The 16,550-nt window shown below is 30.8% G+C and overlaps 1 protein-coding gene across 8 annotated transcripts in view; it reads left to right on the top strand.

Moving 5' to 3' along the window:
• The window catches only part of LOC143071884 (myocyte-specific enhancer factor 2C-like), an 82,513-nt gene extending 66,259 nt beyond the window's left edge, over positions 1-16,254 (top strand). For all 8 annotated transcript variants that reach the window (XM_076246531.1, XM_076246532.1, XM_076246536.1 and 5 more), the window contains 6 exons: positions 5,211-5,354; positions 8,692-8,884; positions 9,612-9,793; positions 10,277-10,388; positions 12,118-12,268; positions 12,762-16,254. In XM_076246531.1, coding sequence (XP_076102646.1) covers positions 5,211-5,354; positions 8,692-8,884; positions 9,612-9,793; positions 10,277-10,388; positions 12,118-12,268; positions 12,762-13,059 — 1,080 coding nt within the window. In that variant the 3' untranslated portion in view covers positions 13,060-16,254. The remainder of the gene's footprint in view (positions 1-5,210; positions 5,355-8,691; positions 8,885-9,611; positions 9,794-10,276; positions 10,389-12,117; positions 12,269-12,761) is intronic.
• The last annotated feature ends 296 nt before the right edge of the window (positions 16,255-16,550 follow it).

The following is a 16,550-nucleotide window of genomic DNA, read 5'->3' as shown; positions in this document are numbered from 1 at the left end:
AGGGAGTTAATACATGATATTCATTCCTCATTCACGTTAAATAAAACAATTAATGGTCAGGACTTATTCAGGCAGGGGCGGGGCGGGGTGAGCATGAACCCCCCCCCCCCCAAAAAAAAATCTGCAAAGCATGAATTGTCCTCAGCTTAATTAAAGTATCTGAAGAGACTCTAGAAGAATATTTCAAAAAATGTACCTCAAATAAAATTTCGCCTTGCTATAATACCCTTGTCAAAAGTTTACGCCCCCAATAATCTCAAATCCTAGATCTGCCCCCTAATTACAGATGGCAGTCATAATCTTCTATTTGATGCATTTTTGTTGATCCTGAAACTATTTATGACTGAAAAATTAGTTTCTTGTTCTGAGTGACTCAATTTTCATCATTTGGGATTTAAGGTTAAAATTGCTCCATAAATGCTTTGCAAAGAAAGCAATGTGCCTAAAAAAAAGCACTCTTTCAATCTGATCATTATTTTACTTCCAAAATTAACAATTACCTTGAACCATGAGCATTTAGCTTGTAATTCGCATGTTTAACCAAAATAAAAAAAAAACGTGGTCACAGCTAATGGATGGTGTCTGTGGTTAGCACCACTACATGAACAATATGAACATAAAACCTTTGATTGCTCATATTCCTGTACAAGTCAGTACACCTGGTGATTTAATACTCTTGGTATACTCTATGTCTCATCACATAATTATCTTTACTGCTAGGGAATATTAACACTCATTAAACAATGCAACAAATGCTTGTCAAATTTTGTGCTGGCAAAAATTTGCATTCCAATATATAAAGTGATATAGGATATAACAGATATCTGGCAATGAGAAACACATTCATCGAATGTTTGTAAACAAAAACCTTCATGAATGAAAATTACATAGTAAAAAGAATTTTAGGAAAGACCAGAAATAGATACCTTAATATAACCATATATTAATCTTAAAATAAAACAACTTTGTGTCTACATAACCTGGGGAACATTTCAAAGGTATGTGTATCACTAATGTCAGTTTGACTTGAAATTTTGCCAAATGTTGAAAAACATGTTTACTTGATTAATGAATAAAACAGAAAATAAATCATATCGTGAAAAAATTGTTTTGATTGTTTGGATTAAAATATGTAATCAGAAATGAGTATCAAAAGATCCATTCTTAAAAGTTTTATAAGATTCACTTATCAACCTCTTACACGATAGATTCCATTTTAACATCACGAAGGATTGTTTGAGACAGTCCCCCATTGTGAGACATGAGAAGAGCTGTTCTATATTGATCTCAACCAAAAATAGACAGACCACAAGAGTACCTTGAAGTACAGAAATATCTGGCAGCTTAGTGGAATTATCTTTGTAATCAGTGTAAATATTGACTTTTCTCCCAGTTCTCACAGTCTTGGCTGATAAACTTTCAGGTAAAATCAGACAGGAATAAAAGCTGATATAAATTTGTTTATCAGCAACCAGGGCAATCATTGTGTAACAAGCCTTGAATAACAAAATGTACCAATCTCTAAAAGTTGTGAAACAGATTAATACATCACATCACCAGAAAAGGTAGTAGATGTCAAAATAGTTCAGTATTCTCAATTTTGGTCTGTTTGTTCTTCCTTCATTAATTCCAATCATTTAATTTTCTTAGGACAATATTTTATTTTATTTGGGTGAATCTGTAATCTGTATGTGAGGCATATAAAACTTTTTGTCTTGTTGTATACTATATTTAATTATTCTTTTTTCCTTTCCTCATATTTGCCCCTCCTTCATTATAATTCCAAACATTTCATTTTCTAAATGAAGTCATCCAGTTGTCCTGCCTGTTTAACACTAAACAGTTGGGTTTTAACATTGAAGCTCAAAGATTGTTCTATGCAATGTATTATTGTCATTTTGTTTATTTTCTTTGGTTACATTTTCTGACATCAGACTCGGACTTCTCTTGAACTGAATTTTAATATGCGTATTGTTATGCGTTTACTTTTCTGCATTGGCTAGAGGTATTGGGGAAGGGTTGAGATCTCACAAACATGTTTAACCCCGCCGCATTTTTGCGCCTGTCCCAAGTCAGGAGCCTCTGGCCTTTGTTAGTCTTGTATTATTTTATCTTTTAGTTTCTTGTGTACAATTTGGAGTTTAGTATGGTGTTCATTATCACTGAACCAGTATATATTTGTTTAGGGGCCAGCTGAAGGACGCCTCCGAGTACGAGAATTTCTCGTTGCATTGAAGACCTGTTGGTGACCTTCTGCTGTTGTCTGCTCTATGGTCAGGTTGTTGTCTCTTTGGCACAATCCCCATTTCCATTCTCAATTTTAGTTAAAAAGTCATCACAACAAGCAGTTTTTAACTTTTTGGACTTTTCTTAGAACTGTCCGAATATGAAATAGCAGCTTCGATTGTACTTTGTATTAAGAGTGCAACAGGACTGTAGGATTATTCATTACTCAGGGTCAGGGATCAACAATATATAGGCTTTTAATGACTCAAGTGTGAACTAAAAAATCATATTTCACAGATTTTATTGTAGTCTATGTCAAGTTATAAGTTTTACTGTCAAATATTTCAATAGATATATTGACAGTTTTGATGCCTGATTGACAGACACGAATGATGTCATAGCTGTGATTAATATTTCTGTGTATTCAATTTTTTATTTTTTTTTTTCAATATGTCTGCATTGTTTATGCCCCATTCCTTAATGTTTCTTGTTTATCATATTCATTTTCTTCCATGGTCTATCTCAGTAAACCTCTTTTTTAATAACATTATATTGTATATAATTCTCTAAGATTATAATAAAAATTTGTTCTTTCCCAATCAGACTATAATTTTTACATGATAAAATAGCAAGGATTACTTTTGTAAATTACATATGATTTATGTATAGAGAATATTTCTCCTCATTGCATACATTACAATCCCTAATTAATCTTATACTTATATTGATTTATTGCCTACATCTTGTGTCAGTTAGAGGTTACACTTTATTTGTTGATAGAAGGAAGCAGTAGTCTTCTTGTCACTTTGGTACAAAATTAAAAACTAGTTTTAAAATGATAGTATACATAGATTTGTAATTAATACCAGCTGTAAGGGATACTTTTTCGCTAACTTTATTAAGAATGAAGATGAACTTATAAATGTCTTTATGAACCATGTATTTAAAAGTACATTCACCTCAACCGCGCAAAATTTTATTCATATTTTAAAGGGTATATAAGGAAGGCATCAACATACTTTTTGTTATAAAACTCTCTCATTTTGAAAATGAAATTCATTTAAATTGCAGCTTTACAGTTTAACATCTTTGGACCAAGTAATTCTGTGTTTGTATAAAATTGAATAGGTTTTCTGGAGACTTGAAGATTTGACTGTTGATTTTGATCAATGCAATTTTATAGGTGATTTTTAGGTGAAAGCTTTATAAAGTGAAGTCAAACACATAAAACCCTTTTCATGTTATGTAGGTAAAATATTTTATTGAATAATGCTTGATTAACTCATGTCCCATAAAGTGATCTCCTCAGTGCAGAAAAGGAAGCTGTCCATGATGACACATGTTATGGTGACTTGGTTACAAATCAACAATCGTCTTACGACCGAGGACATCTTGTAGAGGACCTAGTAACTTGGCTTTCTTTATCAAATTAAAAAATGTTTGTTCACCCTTGAAATGAAAAATCTTTCGATTGAATGATAAGTACTTTTGATGCTTGTTTAAGTTCATTGACAATGAAACACAAAAGACTTGCACTTAGATTTTATTTAAACTTTTAGTTCTGAATTTTGCTTATTAAGTATAATATTGAGATAATGGAATTCCCCAGTTAAAAGTATGATACTAAACATCCGTTTCATACAAGTCGATCAGAATGATGTTTATCTTTGGTTTTTAAACCAATATTAACTAAGAATACAGAACAAATATATTCCTTTGTATAACGGCTCAGTTATTGTTGATAAAATTTGTAAGGGTTGTAAAATTCTGTACAGTTTGACCAATTGGATTATCTGGGACTGTTCAGGTGAATTTAAGTCCAAATAAACCCTCTAAGGTGACAAAATCTATTGACAATCAGTCAATGTATATAAATGTTGAATCATGAAAAATTGGTAAATTATTACTATTAAATCACACCATGGAAAATAAAATAATTTATTTAAGTTCCCAATATTTTAAGCAAATAAAAATAATAATTATAAATACATTGTTGTACAATTGTATATATACATTTTATAAAAGTCTCGCCCATAGAAGAAGGAAATAAAAAAATAAATAAATCATAAAATGGTACTTATTCTATGTCGAAACAGAAAGGAGATATTAAACATTGACTTTACAACTGAAAGGAAAAAAAATGTATGATCTATCTACATGGTCTACATACATGTTGATCAGAAACCTTGAAATAAATATTGGTTGCCGATAACAGCTGACCTAATTGGCAATCGCTGCAAAAAATATATCAGAGCATACATGCTCAAAGCAAGTCATGTAATTCTGTTGAGAAAATGCAAAAGGGGTTTATTGTTTTCACTAGTTTTAAAAAATCTGATAAAATCATGTAAATGAATGGCAAAATTTGATCTCTGCGAAAATCAAATTAATTCCAAACAGTTGTTTGACGGATCATCACCATCTCAATGCATATATGATGTATTCACAATTTTAAACAGTCATCTGACTGAACATCACCTTCTCAGTACACATATCATTCAAACACAATTCCAAACAATGGTCTGACTGAACATCACCTTCTCAGTACAAATATAATTCAAACACAATTCCAAACAATATGGTCTGACTGAACATCACCTTCTCAGTACAAATATAATTTAAACACAATTCGAAACAATGGTCTGAGTGAACATCATCTTCCTAGTACATACCACAACAGTCTTCTTATGAGAAACACTTTCTTTAAGTGCATATATGTATACATTGTCAGCTGCTGTTTACTTATTGACTTTCTGTTTTTGTCTAGATTTTATATTAAACACAGTAGAGCAAATATGTACAGCAAGAAATCACCTGCAAGCAAGAAAAATTTCAATCCCAATCAGATTTATGACGCATTCTAACATCTACACAGTTCCCAAGCAATTTGTTTCTGAAATAAATCATTTCTCTTCCTTTAACAGACTTAGAGCAGGCTATATTTGACATTGTGCTAAATTAACTTTGTACTTTTATTATTTCAGACCTTAACAAAAAAAGAAAATAAAGGGTGTGAAAGTCCGGAACCAGATATGGATCCATACGGAAATTCATTAACACCGGATGAGAAATATTCCCGATTAAATGAGGAGTATCAGAGAGCAATCCAACATCAAAATTCGATGAGAGTAAGTGTATATATAAAAGGTGCCATTAATTAGATATAAATCCTATTACTACCTTGTCATCAATATTAATGTTGTCCATTGACGTCAGTACGCCAGAAATGAGACTAAATGCTTCCTGATCACCGTTCTGCTATGGATACAAAAAAAATTTAAATGTTGGCACCGCAAATTCCTGTGTGGTCTTCCATTATTTAATTAATAATGGGAATTTTGTTGTATAATCGAAGAATAAATTGATTATTTATGCTGTGTAGGAGTTCTGTAACATTGTGATTATATCATTAATTGGAAAAAGTAAACATTGTTCAATTTTATATGTGAATATTTGATAGTCAAGTAAAAGTTGATGCAGAGTGAATTTCTTCAGGAAAACAATCTAACAATACAAGGCTACCTTGGAAAGCTAAACGACCCATTATTCAACCTAGGAAAGCTAAATTGGCCTATTATTCTACCTAGAAAAGTTAAACGGCCCAATATTCTGCATAGGAAAGCTAAACAACCCATTAATTTACATAGGAAAGCTAAAATAACCCATCATTCTACCTACGAAAGCTGAACGACCCTTTATTCTACCTAGAAGGGATAAAAGACCCATTATTCTACCTAGAAGCGATAAAAGACCCATTATTCTACCTAGGAAAGCTAAACGACCCAATATTCTATCTAGGAAAGCTTAATGACCCATTATTCTACATAGGAAAGCTAAATAACCCATTATTTTAACTAGATAAGCTAAATGGCCCATTATTCTACATAGGAAAGCTAAATAACCCATTATTCTACCTAGTAAAGCTTAACAACCCATTATTCTACATAGGAAAGCTAAACTACCCATTATGCTACCTAAGAAAACTAAATGGCCCATTATTCTAGGAAAGCTAAACTACCCATTATGCCACCTAGGAAAGCTAAATGGCCCATTATTCTACCTAGGAAAGCTAAATAAACCATTATTCTACCTAGGAAACCTAAACGCCCCTTTATTCAACATAGGAAAGCTAAATAACCCATTATTCTACCTAGGAAAGCTAAACGGTCCATCATTCTACTTAGGTAAGCGAAACAGCCCATTATTCTACCTAGGAAAGCTAAATGACCAATTATTCTACCTAGGAAATCTAAAAGACCCTTTATTCTACCTCAGAAAGCTAAATGACCAATTAGTCTACCTAGGACAGCTAAACAACCCATTAGTCTACCTGGGAAAGTTAAACAGACCATTATTCTAACAACAAACAAGTTGTGAATGAATTGACATAGAGATCCTAAAAATAGAGAAAATAATGAACACAGACTACACATCATTTGGAGTGTAAAAATTTATGCATTTGATCATAAGGGTGAGATGGGCCTCCGTCTCCTATGTCCGCCTCTGTTAAATAGTTATCTTAGGTACCAGGCATATAATTTGATACACCAGGTACTTGTTTTGTCTACATCAGACTCATAAGTGTTGCTCAGATCAAAATAGTTTAAGTTCACTGTACAGTGATGTTAACTTTTCTACTTTTGCAGCTGTTTAATGAAGTTAAATTTTAAAACATATCTGTAGAAGTTGCATTTATTATGTACTATTATATTTATTGCTTCAACAGGCATACATATATATCTTGGTTACTCTACCATTGAACTATTTACTGGTACTATGCCTTTGACAAACTTTTCTATAGCTAATTGTTTGCTTGTAAAATTGATTAATTTTCTCGGCTTATCAGTATATGAAGTTAATTATAGTATATTGAAAACACCAATTCAAATTTTGCATTAAAGCCACCTAAAATTATTAAAAGTTAAAATGCATCAATTAAGTATTATAATAGATTAGGTGTAATCTTGACAGCTGATTTTCTTTTCATTATTTAGACGACTAAGCCCTTAAAGATGACAAATTGAGCCCAGCCAATGTTGATTTAGATGTAGAAAATTAAATAAACTTTTAATCCAAGTAAAGTACAACACCTCTTCCATGTTCATACAATTTAACCATTAGGGATGGTACATCTTAAACTAGTATTATAAGCATACCCTAACAACACTTTTTTCAGTCACATTTTCACCAATATGACTAGTATTTTATATCATTTCAAACAAACAGTAAAATGGTTCTAAAATCTGGCTTGTTAAAATATTTAAATTCTTTGAACTATGACTGGTTTTGTCTATTAAACATTTTCAAACGTTAATTAATAAAGTTACAGCAAAGAAACATTAGGTTGTAGATATTGAAGTGTTAGTCACATTTTTACATATGACAAAATTCCGATCAAACTGACTCTAGGGGACATCTTGAACTCGCATTGAGGTGTTAGCATTACTATATAAACTAGGTTTTAGCATGTACTTCATGGTCAAATTGAAATCTGACTTTAAGATTAAAATCAATTGATTGATTGTTGGTTGTTTAATGTCCAGGGACAGATATTTCAGACATGGTCAATTTACTCGAGGACATCTAACAATTGTCATGATGTGCTCTTTGGTTGTCTAAATGTTTGTTATGATTCATTTGCTTATTTTTGCTCAAAACAATAAGAATAAAAGGAGGTGTTGGGTTAATGTCATTGAGTGAACATTCTTCAATATAATAAAACCAAAATGTTTTACGACTGGAGCACATTTAGACCAAGATAGCCATTTCTGGCATTATCTCCATGAGATTGTAACAAAAATCATGCTGTTGCAAAGTTATTGGATTTAATTTTCAGGAAGGGATTTATAAAATAATGGATTTTTTCCAGTTTCAAATTGACTTGTATTACTGTTGTGAAGAATACAACACCCACTCTTTATTAAGATATAAGTTCGGTTTAATACCTTGAGGATTTCTATCTCCGAAGCTGCATCAATCTTACACGTTATAGGGAAATAATAGAATGAAACAAATAAAGCTTAAAGGAGTTAATCTATGGATTAAAAGTATGATTTATGAGAATTTATTTTATTGTTCAGGTCTTAACTTTAATTAACCAAGAGAAATTTGATTTTATCTTAGCTCATAGAGTGAAAATCTAATATTTAGATGCTTTCAATTTTTGTCTTGCTACCACAGTCATTGAAGGAGATCCATAGGTGTTGCTTTTTCTGGACGAAGTATCAATAATTATTAAGCTTTCTGCTTAAGTTAGTTTGATAAGAACTACATGGTCAATAACATTTTTTTTAAAGTTGCATTACTATGGGTCCATAAATTAGTTTGAGGCCCTGCCCCATAGATCACAGTCCAGTGACTGAATTAATTACCAATGTTGCTGTCCATCAAAGTTCTCTTTTTGAACTTTCTGCCAACAGGCAAAACATATCTCTGTGTTAACAATTTGTATCTATTGTTTTTCAGCAGCACAATTTGAGTCCATATCCTAATCAATTACCACCACCTGGAGTTCCCTCCCCTGGAATGCAAATGCACAACTCTCCTTACATGAATCAGTCTTTACATCATGGAATGTCACCAAACCCAACTATCAGTAGTCCAGGGTTATTACAGCCACCACAACATCCAAGTGTCAGTCCAAGGCCAAATTCTACAGGTAAGTAGTCAAGATAATGAGAGTTATCTCCCTCTAGTGTATGAGTTGTGATTCCTTTTAGTGCTTAACAAAAATTGTTACAGGTACCACCCTTTCATCCTAATTCAGTTTTCAACAACTCTAAATGAAGGCAATTTACTCTTAATGCCAAACAATTTCTTTTAACATCCAAGCATAGTCTTGTATATGAATTATATTGGCATTCTCAATGTTGGTAATCCATACTGAATGAGTATTTAATAATGACTTCAATTCTAAAATCTAAACTTGCAAAAAACTTCTTGTTTACATTAACATCTTACTACATACGAGTTGATTGTTTAAAATGAGTTTAACTCTAAAAAAATAATTATTCATATATAGAATCACAATTATATACACTATAACCTTTCTGCATACAATATATTACAATTTTTATTTTTAGCCAAAAAGTTGACAATCCACTACACACAGCTGATTTTCATGATCTGAACAATATGTTTTTTAGCAATAATTTTATATGTGGATTTGCTAACATTGCATAAAAATGATCAACATTAAACCAAACATTATAACTTGAGAACTAAGTGCAGTCAAAAATTTATATTAGACGGGCGTAGTGAAAATAAACATGAAGACTGAGTGTTTAATTCTATTAATCTAGAATAATGAGCTGTTATTTATTCTCAACACAGCTCAGAAATATTTTGTCTTGCAACCCCTATTAACATTGATAATTGTTTCATAGGTAACATGGTAGATTTAACAGGAGCTTCCCAACCCAATGGATACTCTCACAGGGTTTCTCCATGTCCTTCTCCCGGTGCCATGGTCAACAAAGGACTTTCACGACAATCTCCGCCATCACGGCAGCATAATATGAGACCAATGATGCCCAACTCTAGAGCTAACATGTTGAGTCCTGATCCAGTGAGTACACATTAATATTTGTAGATAACAGCAGTTCACTTATTGAAACTTAAAGTATTTTCTTGAACTTGATCAAGATAGCTGCACTTAAAAAGAGCACATATCATGCGATATGATATCTGTTATCATATACCAAAAAAAATCACTATTGGTGAAATTCAAAATTCTCTTTCTGTTCAATGTTAAAAACTTGTTGAATACTTGATTGAATAATGATAAATGTCTTCTAGGGAATAGCCCTTAATGATGATATACATTACACCAACAGGCAGAATGAAAAAGATACTGTCAGAGGCAATTACACAACAAGGTGCTATACATTTTAATTTTCTATTAACTTGACCAATGAATCTGCTAGCATTTACTTGAATGAAAAACTACAATTAACGTAAATATCTCGTATTGTTATTTTTTTTAATTTTTAATAGAATAACATACTTATTAATGTAAATAACTCATGTTGGTTTTTTACTTGCTTTTCAGACACAATCAAGGTCTACAAATTCTTCTCTCCTGACCCCTGCAGTGTCACTTACAAGCCCTAGTAACCATATTACAAACTATCCGTCCCCATTGCCTACTTCATATCATTCAAGTAAGTATTTGTTCTACATGTAAGGGGAGATAACACAGTCTAGATCAATTAATCAAAGTACCATGCATGTCAGAATAAAGGTCCAACAATTTTATACAAAGGGCAAGTGCAACTTAATTTGAAGAAAGCATGCTCATTTAAATATATGGAGATGTGGTATGATAACCAATGGGACAACTATCCATGAAAGTGGTGTAAGCAATTATAGGTAACAGTACAACCTTTAAAAATGAGAAATATCCAATGCTTATTGCCAGCTATATTAGGTTTTTTTTTTAGAATTTTATTGTCTGGTTCCTAGCAATTTGAATTTATTTAAAAAAAAAAAAAACAGGTATATATGCTTTATCATTATAAAGAAATTGTAGAATGACTTGGATAAACCCAATAACCCCAAATAGAAATGCACCAAAAAATCCTCAAAGAAATATACACCATATTAAATGCATTTTTTATAGACTTAGATATAGGGTATCTGCTAGATCAAGTTATATTTAAAACCTTGATTTATATGTTAAATGAAGGGCCGTAGAATTGTAATTTGAACTTGAACTTGAAATTAAAACGAGGAAGTAATATAGAAGTTTGTATTTCTCTCTTGTTGGAACAATAGAAGTTGAAACAAAAGTTTGATGCCTCAATACCCACGTATAATTACAACACATATCAATAGCTTATCATTACATATAGATAACAATTGTTCATGTAAGAGCAAGTCTTTAAAAATTAATAATTTACATAATGTGAAGAACAGGAATAAGTTTACACAAAAAGTCCTGAATTATTAACATACTTCCATTGCATACAAGTTTGAATTCTATAGTAATTGTCTTGTGTTATTAATGCTACAATGGACATATTTACGTTACACGATTGTCAATCAGTAAATCACATTAGTGAGTCGTTATGGACATGTGGATATCTATTTACAAACAATTGTCAAAATAATAGAGGTGTTAATCACTTTAGTTTTATGACAATGTATATTATTGTTAGTAATTGTCCCCATAATAAACCACTTGAGACCTTGTCTCATTTGTGGTATTTAATCATAATGCTGCGACCATTCTGTATTTAATGCTTGGATGAATTTGTTGTTTTACAAGGTCTTTGAACAAACGGCACTAATAATTAAAATTCTCACAGATTCATTATCCAAAATTTTAAAGTTGGTATACAACGGAATTAAAGTTTCTTATTCCAATGTCATGGTATATAATGGAATGATAAAATTTTGTAAAATGTAGCTGTTTTTTTAAAAGGACATTTTGCAGTTTTATGGATGTTGGAAATATCTCCCATTAAAACTATAAGTCTTTTAAAATGACACACAAGGTATGAAATTAGCAGGGGCCCACAGGCCAATGGTCCCTAAAATTTGGTGTGGGGCTACTTAAATTTCTGCTTTTCTTGTAAAGGACTATATATATGGGCTACAAAATTTAAGCTGTGGGCTACCATTGCAAAAGTCTTAAGTTCTATCCCTGGACACATGACATACATACATGATATAAAATTTTAAATACAAAACAAGTATATTAAATACAGAATAAACTATAAACAGAAGTAAAATAATAACTCAATGAAAGTATTTGAATGCTTTGATCCTATTTAGCCCTTCAATGTGATGCCTCCTGTAATAAAACTGAAATTTTACCAAAGCTATGTTTGATTACTTTATGCCACTGTTATTTTGTGGCAATGTTTTTTATAATATTTTCTATTTCAGATGACTTTGCCTTGAATAACAACAATATAGATATGAATAGTAACATGCCAAACTACTCACAACAATGGAGCGGAGGATCACTGACCTCAGGGATACCTCCTGGAGGTAATGGACCTGGAAGCATCAGTGGTTTCCATCCAGCTTTACACTCGTAAGTAGTACCTATACCTCACAGTATCTTACACCTCATCAATGGTTTTTATTCAGATTTTCACTAACCATATAAAAACTCAAAATTTTCTAAGAATAGTTCTTGTAAATTTAGTTTATTGATTCGCAAATGCTTAATGTCTAGCAGAAATGTACAATGAATGTGAATAGGGGCATGTTTTTATATGTTGAATGCTCAAAAAGAACACTTAACTTTTTGATTTATGTACAAACAATATACAAAAAAAAACAAATATGAAACACAGCAACAAACATAACTAATGAATTAATGGCTCCTGACTTTGGTCATGCACCCTAATTTTTTTTTAATTTGTACTATTTTGGATGTCTTGAATCCCATCTTCTACATTCAACAACTACAGTTTAATTCACTAATGATAGGCATTATACCACCATTTTGCTTTTAAATGTGCAATCAAATTTTTTAATTTTTCTGCAACTCTTTATTTGACTTTTTCACCTTTCTTTTGTAGGACCAGTGGACACGGTGGAGGCAGTATATCGCCTCTAAATGTGAATACGATGAATCATCATAATATATCTATGAATATAAAAAGCGAACCATTATCTCCACCTCGAGACTCGACTACTCCATCGAATCATCATACGTTAAGACCTCCGTCAACAGGCCAAAATCATCTTTCTCCTGGTCATATCAACCACTCACATAGTAACAATTCATCGCCCACGGGCATATCACATTCGTTAGACTATGATGGACCTATGTTAAAAAGGCCTCGTATTGATCATGGAGGCCCATGGGCTACCTAGAATATGTATTATAGCTGAGTTATATAAATTAAGTAGTCATATAAACTGTTCTTTGTTAAATATTATGTAATTGTTGCCATGGTGTTGACCTTTTTTTAAATTTGACCCCAAGCTTCACTGTGACATTGAGATTTTTACCTCAGCTGTGCTATTTAATGTTACCATGGTTTTCACACTGTGTATGTGCCTTTTAAATGGAGATAACTATTTTGCTGTACATATATATATTTTATCACTGTTACTCTCAATTTCACATGTTTGTACGTCATATTTGTTATTGTTTATTTATGTATCACATGTTCGTACATAAGTGTGAATGAGATAAAAGTGACAATGTTATTCTACATATTCACTGTCTTTGCCAGAGAATTTGTCATTTTATTTTGAAAGGAATGTCAGAAAATTTACACTGAAAAAACTTACATGGAAGCTAACAATTTATTTTTTTTACAATTTGGAACCATAAAAGTTTACTCGCTTAACCGAATTTTCCTGTTCCAGTGATGTAAAACAAACTTTTTAGTAATATATAAATTTGCTTTATAAAACAAATTATTAACAACAGATTTAGTAATTATGAATTTAAAAGTTTTATTTGAAATATATTTTATTTCTTTTAATTATCCTTATGTTAGTAATAAAATGTTCTAAGAATTCTGTAGGCAGCCAGTGTGTGTTAGAATCTCCAGAACCTGATATAAGGGAGGTAATCACTCGAAACAACATTATCATAAAGCTATTATTTTCATAAAATATAATTTACATATGTCTGTACAAGCGTCAGAATGATTCTGATTTTATGTGAAAAATTGAAACTATTCCTAGAAAATTATGTACTAAAACTGGTTAAGTACAACATTGTATCATGTGAATTTCACCAAAATGTTTGTGTTGAAAAATTATTGAAAACATTTGGCACTCATAAGATCTTATTATTTTTGTATTGTTTTTTTTGTTTTTGTTTGAACAAATCTTATTAAGGCTATTAGAGAAATGTTTATATTGGTGTTGAAAGACAATTGAGTAGACATTTTTTTTAGTGATGATTATTTTTATTAATATGCCTGAATTGGTACTAGAAAAGAAATACCTAATTAATATTTCAAAAAGAAATAAAAGTTATTTCTGGTCTACATTTATTTCTAAATTTTCTCTTTTTGGACATTAACTACAATGGTGTCCCCAAAAAAATGTTAAGAATGCAATTTATTTGCTTGATGCTATACCTTATAGTGCTTCTGTTGATTCTGAGTTGTTACTATATATTTTGTTGTTTATTTATTGTCTCTACTCTGTGTTGTTTATGTTGAATTTTATTTCTATATTGTTGACTTTTGTACTTTTGGAATTCCAGCAAAACATACATGATACCAAGAGTCTGAACAAAAATTCTCATGAATTTGGTAAATTTTCAAATCCTAACAATTGTGTTTCATACATGTTATTAAACACCAAAACATGAATCTTTTAGTATAATTGATGAGTTAAGTTTTTTAAGTACATTATCTTTATGTTACTGACAACTTGCCATTTTTAAATTGTTAAAATATTGTCTAAAAATAGTCTAGAAAAGGCAATAAGTTTTACATATTTCAAAATTTCGGTCTTACTATCAAACTTTTTCAGACTCTAGTATGGTATCCCATGAAAACACTTCCACAAATCCATGTCATGTTCTCTTATGAAAATCAAAATTCAGACAGAATTGTACTTTTTCTTTTGTTATAGATCATAATACATGCTGACTATCTTAAATAATTATTTTTTAACACACAGAATATTTGTGTTTCAGATTCTTTTTTTTTATTCTAAAATTTTAAACTTGAAGTGTTTAAAATATTTTCTACATATTTAAATGTTTGTGATGATCTGTATTTCTGCTTCTTATTGAAGTAAGATTTTCTACTTTAGTGAAGAACTACTGTCGTAGTTATTTTGTGCTTTTAGTTAATGACGTGAATAATGAATGTGTGAGACATGTATGGACTTGTGTTTGCATTTCCAAATAGATTTTATCATTATGTGCCTCTTAAACTTGCTTCTACCCCTCATTATTTTAAAGTGCTATTTAGAACTGTATAGCAGAGATGAGTTGTCCTCTTGATCATCATTATATATGATTATATGTTATCATAGAACTCATCACAAATTTAAAATATCAGTAAAATAGATTTTGAATCATTATTTTTATTTAAGTAGATTTGCATTTTCTTAATGTTATTATAAATAATTTCACAATAAAACACTTTGCATGATATACCTGTAAACAGAAAATACTGCCACATTTCTTTTGTGGGGGGGAAACTTCAAAAATTATACAAATTGTTGACAGAATATTACCTCAGGGAAATGTTACGTTGATAAATTCATGTGCCTAAATGTTTGGTTTCTGCAAGAGTCATTCAAATAATATATTAATTGTGCCTCAATGAATTCTTGAAGGATTGCAAATGATAGTCATTAAATATCATAAAAACCAAATTGAGGCTATGTACTTTATTATTGTTAAATCAAATCTCAGTGCAGTGTGCATTCATGCTTAATTTCTCGTGAGTTATATTAACTTAAATTTTGAGTTTTAATGATTGGATGACTTGTATAGTACTTTTATATGTTTTGTATATAAACATTTCTTCAAGTCAAGTTTTGATGTGACAGTTGCGAAATATATAAATTTTCAGTTTATTTAATGGTTGTTGTATGACTGATGCTTCATCAAGTATTTGAAAAAAAATATATGTGAAATTATTAAGTCTGATTATACGTCTAAAACAACATAAGCATGACTTAACCTTGACCAATAGAACATCAGGCGAAGTTTGAAATACATAATTTAATCTTCCATTAGATCCCATTAGAAATTCATATGGAGTTGAAATATTTTCCTGCTAGGACATCTACTGGAGTTTGAAATATAAGAGATGTAAATTTCCGGTGTTAATGTTTGATGACTTCCCCCTTTTATACTTTTTCATTGTAAAATTAAGTATTGTTATCATGTAATTTATTGTAATATTAAAAAAAAAATACACATAATTATATACTTATACTGAAGGGTAGTGGTAGAGTTCCACAGGAAAACGAGGTGTATCAGAGGCTTAGATTTCACACAAATGTAATGGTGCATACACACAATGTCATCACAATGTAAATAATAACAAAAAAAGTAAAAAATAAAGCTTATATTATTTGTCATTCTTAACATTTTATTTATGCCTTGTGAGTGATTTGCTTTCATTTTTATAGCGGGGAAGATGGTTGAAAAGTAAACTATTGTAAATTCAGAAATATTTCTAATGTTTTTATGGGTAGACAATCTTTTGAAATTTTGATAGCATTATTTGAACAAAGCCTGAAATCGTAATATTTAAATAGCCGGTTTTGATAACCAAAATATTAAATGCAGGCATATATAGATTTCCTAATTTACAGAAACTAAGCAACATTTTGAAAAGGGTTTATCTTGTTTTATGATCTTTGTAATTTTAATG

The sequence above is a fragment of the Mytilus galloprovincialis genome, chromosome 4 (assembly GCF_965363235.1).
Source record: "Mytilus galloprovincialis chromosome 4, xbMytGall1.hap1.1, whole genome shotgun sequence".
In the NCBI taxonomy this organism is placed as follows: domain Eukaryota; kingdom Metazoa; phylum Mollusca; class Bivalvia; order Mytilida; family Mytilidae; genus Mytilus; species Mytilus galloprovincialis.
The sequence above is the reverse complement of the archived record's forward strand: the minus strand, read 5'-3'. Positions and strand labels throughout refer to the sequence as shown.